Raw genomic sequence first — 9,190 nt, 5'->3', positions numbered from 1 at the left:
TTTCCCACTTCTTAAAATCGTCTTGCTTTCGAAATACTACATCTGAATCACCCTTGATAGCATCATATTCACCCCTAAAGCACTTTTATGATTGCTAGTGTTGAGAGTCAAACCCAACTTCCCCAATGGAATGACTTTCACACTAGCGACACTCTAGGTTCTGGCTAGTTTTGTAAATAGTAGAAAGGGCAGTTGCCCTAAGTTAGTTGGTATTTCAACCAACCCTTTTGTAACCAAGTAACTGTTGGATGTATTTTGTTATATTTTAATTTCTAATATAAATTCTTATTCTCTATCTCTAAGCTCTCTCTCTCTCTCTCTCTCTCTCTCTTTTTTATTGTAATTAGCTTACCCTAGTGATAAGTCGATAACACTACAAGCACTGTGTCTTGGGTTCGAAACCCAATTTCTTCACCTCTCTATTATATACTTCATATATATCTCTATTTCACTAGATGCCACTATGGAATGTAGGGGTTGAACCCATGACCACCTGGTCTCCACTGTGTCTTGGGTTCGAAACCCAATTTCTTCACCTCTCTATTATATACTTCATATATATCTCTATTTCACTAGATGCCACTGTGGAATGTAAGGGTTGAACCCATGACCACCTAGTCTCCATTGGGCAATCTTACCAACTGAGCTACATCCATCTGGGCTCTCTCTCTCTCTCTCTCTCTCTCTCTCTCTCTCTCTCTCATTGTCTTGTGCACACACACACAATTTCCTAGATCACCTACACTCTTCATTTCTTTACAACTAGTAATGACATGTTTTAAATCTTTGTTGTAATTTTGACATGTATGTATGTATTTGAATCATGTACATTACCCAAAACATTGTTGGGCAATTTTTTATGGTTTGGATTAGGCCTTCTTACTTGCCATATACAAATTTCCTCTTTATCTTCATGACTTTAATAACCATATCCTATACATATATATTACCTTTTGTTTGTCAATAATGCATGTTATCCTCAAAATTTTACCGATATTTAAATCACTAGGTTCATTAATTAATTTGTTTCAAAATAATCCTATTAGGCCAGCATTAGATCATCCCATTAGATGATTAGCTTCTTTTGGGAGATGGGCTTTACTATAACACTTTTTGTTTATATGTAGTTTATATCGTACCAAAATGCGAGCCAATTTCTCTCTATTCAGGAACACAAAAGTTGAAAACAATACCTTAAGGCAACAGAAATATGGAATGCTCATAAAGGGAACAAGCCATGTTTGTCTCTCATGTGAGTAAAGCATATAATCACCGTCGTACAACAAACTCCACAAAATGCATAACACATGCTAGCTTGAGATATAAAGTGGGAAGACACAATTTATGGGTCAGAGTGTGAAACATTGGATACTATCTTAAGAAATAAAGTGGGAATGCAAAGTTGATGGATCAAAATAAGAAACATTGGATATTATCATAAGAAATAAAGTGGGGAGACAAAGCTGATGGGTCAGGATGAGAAACATTGGATACTTGAGGAAAATTACATGAGATTCAACACACTAACATGCAAAAATATAAGCTAGGAATTTCCAACACTACCTCTCTAATAGAGGCAATTGACCGTTTTCATAGTTGTAGTTTTGAAGTTGTTATAAAGGCTATATTAAAAAGAGCGACAATTTTTTAAAATTTGTTGAGTGTTTCTTACTCAAACTAATTGGATGTCTTCCACAACCAACGAGGTCAATTCATGAGGCTTTTGTTTATTTATGAACGCAATAACTCATAATTCATCGAGTCATTCGCGTGTAAGAGGTAGTAATTAATCTATTCATTGTGATGTGCACATTATGTCTAGTTTATTACATGTAAACAATTTCTTTTGACAAGTCTCTATGGAAAGTCATGAAAAGTTGCATTGTTTATTAAATTATAAAAGTGACAAGCAAATTATACATTATGCCAAATTCCAATATTTGTAGGTTAACTCCTAGTATGTGCCCAAATTGTTGATTCGTCATTAATTTTGCAAAAAGAGGGAAATGAATTACATTGACATTAGGTAGCTAGGGTATGGAAAGAAATGTATATCATTTAAGATAACATGGTTATGCTAATTCTCATTACAATGATCATTCAATTAAGAATGGTGGTCTATGTCACAGGTCAATTAAAAAGGAGGGCTAGAAAGCAGGTGTACATTATGATGCACATGTAGAGAGTACTAGAGACCATGTGATTGAAAACAAATCCTCTTAGGACGGAGTAAAGTATCATCCAGATGCACCTTTAGATGTCAAAGAGCGAAGATGTTTTTTGCCTTTTTAGAGAGGGAGATGGTTGTAATTCATTTAGCTCCTATAAATCAACTTGTTAAGAATCAACAATCTGTAGAAACTTTGCCTCAATTACTTTACCAAATTGCATGAGAATTATATGTGAACTCACTTGCAATCTCACTCTAGTATGCACACTTTATAGCTTCCCTAATACTAAAAAAACTTCATACCTTTGATAAGTTGTCTGTGAACAACAACAATCATATCGATAAAAGTGAGACCATAATATAATTTATTTGAGCTTTGGTGTACCTAGAAATACAATGTTTACGTAACACTACATATTGAGCTATATATACAATAACAATTGAACATATAATAAACATATGCACAATCAATTATAATGCACCACGATATAGGGGACATGTATGTCCAATTTCATTGTTCATATTGATTCATAAAACGTTATGTGCTTATGTAAAACATTATTCTTTGCAAAGTGTTCAATACTCTTTGCAATAATAAGTTTCTTCTTATTTCAACTATGATGTGGCTCTCTTATCAAAGTTATTCTATGTAGTCCACGAGATAGTAGAAAGGATCAAGGTGATTTAATTATGTAAATAAACCATAAACGAAACATTTGTTCTATATTATAAAGTATTGTTCTACTAAATGGTGACCTAATATCGAAACTATACATGTGTTCCAAATATCATCTTATATTTTCGTAAATGGAAACTATATTGTTTATTGCGAAACATCAATTAGGACATGCAAATTTAGGACACTTTAGAAGTCTTGAAGCTTTGACAACAATTGGCTAAACCGCTCGAGGACTCGCAAGGAGGAAGGTGGGTCTCGTGAACTACTGACTTTACATATATCTAGACAACAATAATATTCGTGAAGCACAAAAAAATTTGAAAATTATACCGTGTTGCGAAGATTATTCACAATCAAAGTGGGTGTTGGTATTGGCTTCTAAGGCAATGTTCACAAAAAACAACCTCAATACAAAAAAATGTCGAATCAAAATCGAGACCACAATATGGTGTTAGATAGCATCGTTGAGCAATATAGAATTCAATGTTTATGATATTTTGATATTCTATTTATAAGATCCGTGAAGCTTGAGTATATACATATATATTATCAAAGAACCTCACATTTTAGAGACATCGGGAGATATTCTTCATGTTAGAATGTGGTGTAATTATATCTACATTTGTGTCCGCTACGCTTTATAGAGAAATAGAAATAATTTCTGTGTTACATTGTATTTTGTTATGAGGTAATAAAGATTCTTTTTTATAAGTCTAGATTGCAACCTATGTTTTCTTGCCGACCAAAATTGGAAATGGACCTTCTTCATGTCCATCTTAATAACATTAGGATTGCCATGTTGACTTGTTTGCTACAAGAGAAGAAGCGATTTCGTATAAAAGGGAAAATGTGATCATTTTGTAGACCAAATTTGTCTACTTTGAGAGGAAATCAAATGATTGAACAATACGGAAACGCAATGATATTATTTTATTTTTGTTGAAAATTGTAATTTGGGTTACCTACTTTGATATGAACAAACTGTTTGAATAAAATGAAGAAAATTCATGTTGAACTCGTAAAACTGATTAGTCTACCTTGGGAGGAAATGAAATGTTCGTATGAGAGGGAAAGCGACAAAAGTAAACGCTTTATAGATTTTAGGAATCTCGACCGAACCGTGGCCTCATGAGTTTTTTTCAAAAGGTGGTATTTTTGCGCATTGTTCCAAACGTCCAAGGCATACATATATGATAGTATCACATTGAATGCATTGAGCAATGCATATATACTCATTGGCCTTGACAAGTACATAGTGGGGATAGGTATTCAAAAAAAGAGGTACATAATGAATAATCAACGATTGAACGGGAAAAAGTAGTTTGTTGAAAGTATGATATGAATATGCATACCAACGAAGATCCTTCTGACAATTCAACAACAAAATAAAAAATATGGGTTGTTGAGGATTATGGGCACACTTGTCAACCGTTTGCAAACGAGCAAATAGGTTAAGATTGTTCACATTTTGCTTTTTAATTGCCAACGATTATGCATTGAAGCAACTCTGATCGGTTGCCCCTAGGGATAGATTGGCTTCCCAAAGGGAAGCCGATCGGGCTACAACGTAGAAGCAGGCGGTGCAAATCCAAAAAGATTGCCTCAATTTGATCGCCAGTGTTTCAGGCGGCAAACACGAGATCTAAGGTGTTTCTACATAGAAAACAACTCAGATTAGGACACGAGATCGATCAGTTTCCCATAGGGATTGATTGATTAGGAAAGGGGACCCAATCAGGCTACAACTTAAGAAGGATTGTCCGTGTTGTTTCAGGTGACGAACACGACACATGAATGAGACGAGAAGAGACATGATTAGCATTCGATCAAAACATGGTTTTGTGAGTTTTTTGAATCTGTGGAAGGTCCAAAGAATGATTTAAAGCTACGGGTCATGGTGTGTTGAAAAAAAACAATTAGTCGGGAAAACACGGTGTTGAAAAATGCAAGACACCTTGTGTGCCTCTCATTTATTAGTTAAGGACTTGAAGTCATCCATTGAAGGGTGCTTTCAAAAGTTTCAATTGATATCAAAGAATTTAAGATCAAACCAATTTTGTTTTAAAATTATTATTATTATCACTTATTAAAGTTTCATATTATTATTAATTTTATTATGTTTAGATTTTTATTTCACTTAATCCATTTATTATCTATTAATGCAAAGGTGTTGCCTTTTTTTTTTTTGCTTTTTGCTTTTTATGAATTTGCTTTTCTGCTTAAAGTTAAGTTTGTTTTTTTTTCTTCTGAATTGAACACCTTAATTGTGGAATTAATTAATTAAATGTATTAATCTTCACTTAATTAGTTATTGTCAATTTGTCTTCCTCTGCTCTTTCTTTAAGCAGGGAAAAAAAAAACGTAATTAGTTTTTTCGGGTGAAAATTTATTAGTTGCTTTTTTAAGTAAAACAACAAATAACAGAAAGAGATGTTGCTTTTTGGATTATTGAGAAGGAGAAATTTTAATAAATTATATTATAACTTCAAATTAGAAACTATGTAGAGATGAGAAAAAAATTGTTTATTTAAATTTTTGGCCTTAAAATGCCATGAAAATTTTCATTCAATACCTAATTATTTCCTGCAAAAACAAAAAAAACAGAGAAAATAATGTCAAAAAAGCTTCCAAAAAAAATTTGACCTAAAGAATGGCCAGAAAAAAAAAAAACCTCCCTGCTTTATTTTTCTTTCTTTCTTCGCTGAATTTTTGAATTTCTGTTTTATTTTCCTTTAATAAGTCAATTAAGAAAAAAAATGAAATTCAGGGCCTTTGAAATTTTCTTCTCTGAACCAAAAAAAACAAAAAACAAAATCATCATTCATAATATTGAAGAAATAAATAAATAGCAATTCGTTTCTTTCATAATTAATTAAAAATAATTAAGTCACACACACAAAAAAAAAAAACACACAGAGGGAGGCGTTTTTGAAATCTGCAAATAGGTTTAATTATAAATTAAATAAATAGATAAATTTCTATAAATAAATAAATTAAATAAATAAATGCAATATATAATCAGAACCCTATTTTTTTTTCCTTGGGTTATGTTTTTGTCTCTTAACAGTAGTGCAGGCTCTGTTTCTGCAGACTCCATAGCCATAGCCATAGCCATTAGCCATTAGCCATAGCCACAGCCATAGCCACAGCTCTCTAATCAGTGCAGAAAGTAAGCATTCAACCCATGATGATGAAGTGCTGAGAAGAACAAGAACAGGAACTAGAAAGCAGCAGCAGCAGGCAGGCAGGCAAATATCTCCACATCTGTCTTTCCTCTCATTTAGTTCTGCCTCCATTTTTGTTACAAAACAGAGTAATCTTGCTTCTACCTATGCAAGTATGGACAGCCTGCAGAATGTATATTGAATCCTGACAAAAACAAAAAAAAAAGCTTCATCAAGGTAATGCAATAGAAATCTATACACTCAAAGTTCTAAAGAATCAGTTTATATTAAAGAAAAAAATCCCCTTTCCCCTCTGATGAAAGAAGAAAATGCTCTGGTTTAGCTCCCACAGCACCCAGTTTAGATAAAAGCTATGGAGGTAACGACAAATTTTAGAAGATACAGAAGCCCCAGAAAACATTCTCATTTTGGATTTGCTCTGTTTTTGCTACAAGTAATACTGTGTCTCTCTGCAAACCAAATCACAAGGGTTCATGGAGATTTGTCAGATGATATAATTGGGCTAACACGGTTCAAACAATCAGTAGACAGAGCAAATCGTCTTCAATGGGCAGATAATAACACTGTATGTGAATGGAAAGGCATTGAATGTAGTGGAACAACAGAACTGGAGAGAGTCACTGGATTAAGACTACCTGGGATGAGTCTGTTTGGCTCAATTCCTGAACAATCCATTGGCCTCTTAACTGAATTAAGAGTATTGAGTCTCAGATCTAATAAGATCTCTGGCTCTTTACCATCAGATTTGAGTAATTGTAGCTTCATCAGAAGCCTGTACCTCTTTGATAATGAGTTTTCTGGAAATTTGCCCTCTGATTTCACAGCCTGGCCAAATCTGGTTCATGTGGATTTCTCCTATAACAACTTCAGTGGACCCATGCCTTCCTCTCTAGGAAATCTGACCCGCCTTAAGACGCTTTTCCTGCAGAACAATTCCTTATCTGGGCCCATTGCTTCTGTAAACACATCCTCCATAACCAACTTTAGTGTTGCATATAACAATCTCTCTGGGTCTATACCAGAAACAGAGGTCTACAGAAGGGCAAGTGGAAACAGTTTTATTGGTAATAATCTATGTGGGTTTCCTCTTACACCATGCAATGTAGAGACACCATCACCATCACCATCACCATCACCGTCTTCTTCTTCTTCTTCTGCATCAACACAAAGTAATGCAAACACTTCATCTGGTTCGGATCGGAAAAAGCTGAGTGGAGGTGCCATAGCTGGGATTGTTATAGCCATCATTTTCCTATTCCTGGTGTTGCTCTTCTGTTGCATACTTGTGCTGAAGAACAAGCACCCAAAAAAGGAGAAGAAGCCAAATACAGAGCAAAACCCTAGCCATGTGGCCTCTAGGGCACTTGAGGAGCCACCCTATCCTTTGGAGAGTGTCCCGAAGGTCGATTCGGCGACGACCTCGGATCCCGATCGGAACCGCCTTGTCTTCTTCGAGGGAACGAGACATGTGTTTGATCTTGAAGATCTGTTGAGGGCTTCTGCTGAAGTGCTTGGGAAAGGAAGTGTTGGGACTGCCTATAAAGCTATCCTTGAGAGTGGCTCCATTGTAGCTGTGAAAAGACTCAAAGATGTTACGATCGAACGGAAGGAATTCGAGCAACAGATGGATCATGTTGGGAAGCTAAAGCATGAGAATTTAGTGCCTCTGATTGCTTATTACTACTCCAAAGAGGAGAAATTGCTGGTGAATGAGTACATGACCAATGGGAGCCTGTCTGCCCTTCTTCATGGTGAGTTTCTTTCTTTTCTTTGGTGGTATTCCCTCTGTACTCTTGTTTTGGTTATCACTTTCCTTCTTTGGTTGTTATTCCTGTTGTTAGTGATGCAAATTTTTTTCTGTCCTTTTTTATTTTGTTTAGTTCTATTTGCAAGATTGTTAGCATGGGTTTTTAAAGTTTATTTGTTGTGAACATGTATTGAATTGACATTACCTTATCATATACCGAGCTTTGCTGCTAGATTTGACATCAATTTTGTGAAGCTTCCTCATGAAGTGGTTTGCTTGTTATGTGTGGCTATAGATGTGCTAAATTTGACGTGGCTTTCATTTTAGCTTGCTTCTGAATTGATTATCTTGTGAGTGTCTGTAGATGTTCTAAATTTGGATGTGGTATTTCTCAATCATTGTTTGAAAATGTTTTGTTACTATTTGAATGGCTTTTGTTACTAAATGAATGACACAATAAAGACACCACACATAACTTGACTAGGCCTGAGATTTTTATAGATATACAAGTGGGATGGGTTTGTCCTTGGTATAGCTATGGGATGGAATATGGACAACAATAACTAAGACTTTAGTAAAGGTTCATGGATATATTAAATGGATGGATATGTTTGTCCTTATATATTTTGGATACCTCACCTTGGGTTTAGGGGTAGACTTAAGCCTAATTTGATTTCTCCATGCATACACTGGCTAGATAGATATGGTCTAGACTTTCTCTCATGCCAGAATACCCCCACCCCCCTTTATATAGTCCTTAACTTATGTGTTGGAGCGCCATGGGCAGGTAACAAAGGAGCCAATAGAACCCCGCTCGATTGGGATACTAGAGTAAAGATTGCCCTTGGGGCAGCACTTGGCATCGATTATCTTCATTCTCAAGGCTTCACCCATGGAAATATCAAGTCTTCCAACATCCTTCTAACCAACAACTACAATAGTTGCGTCTCCGACTATGGCCTAGCTCAACTGGTGAGTACCACTCCGGCGGCAAGCAAAGTAGTGGGCTATCGAGCCCCCGAGGTCACCGACATCCGGAAAGTGACCACAAAAGCTGATATATACTCGTTCGGTGTGCTTTTACTTGAGCTTTTGACCGGGAAGGCCCCGTCGACAGCCTCGGTGAGTGAGGAAGGGATCGATTTGCCGAGGTGGGTTCAATCGGTGGTGAAAGAAGAATGGACCTCGGAAGTGTTCGATGTGGAGTTGTTGAGATTTCCGGGTCTCGAAGAGGATATGGTGGAGTTATTACAAATAGCCATGAGTTGTGTTTCCCCATCTCCGGATCAAAGGCCATTGATGAAACAATTGTTGTATATGTTGAATCACCTAAGGAAGCATGAGGAAGACAAGGACATTGCTTAAATCAAGGAAAGTCTTGAATGACAATTTTAAGACCATTTATCTTT

At 35.7% G+C, this 9,190-nt stretch overlaps 1 protein-coding gene across 1 annotated transcript; it reads left to right on the top strand.

Moving 5' to 3' along the window:
* Positions 1–6,287: 6,287 nt before the first annotated feature.
* LOC147855679 (putative inactive receptor kinase At2g26730) lies at positions 6,288–9,190 on the top strand. The gene is made up of 2 exons (XM_087330272.1): positions 6,288–7,785; positions 8,569–9,190. The coding sequence occupies exons 1-2, from the start codon at positions 6,387–6,389 to the stop codon at positions 9,144–9,146; spliced, it is 1,977 nt and encodes a 658-aa protein (XP_087186398.1). The 5' UTR covers positions 6,288–6,386; the 3' UTR covers positions 9,147–9,190.

This window comes from Azolla caroliniana, unplaced genomic scaffold (assembly GCF_043228905.1).
Source record: "Azolla caroliniana isolate FFs.n. ecotype wild unplaced genomic scaffold, voAzoCaro1.0.p SCAF_14, whole genome shotgun sequence".
Lineage (NCBI taxonomy): Eukaryota > Viridiplantae > Streptophyta > Polypodiopsida > Salviniales > Salviniaceae > Azolla > Azolla caroliniana.
This window is presented reverse-complemented; position numbering and strand designations above follow the sequence as displayed.

What these genes read in the sequence shown, in the direction of transcription:
- LOC147855679 (XM_087330272.1), top strand. Translation starts at nt 6,387, where the DNA reads ATGGAGGTAACGACAAATTTTAGAAGATACAGAAGCCCCAGAAAACAT. An exon ending in CCTGTCTGCCCTTCTTCATG is followed by an intron (nt 7,786 to 8,568) that starts GTGAGTTTCTTT and finishes CGCCATGGGCAG; the next exon opens with GTAACAAAGGAGCCAATAGA.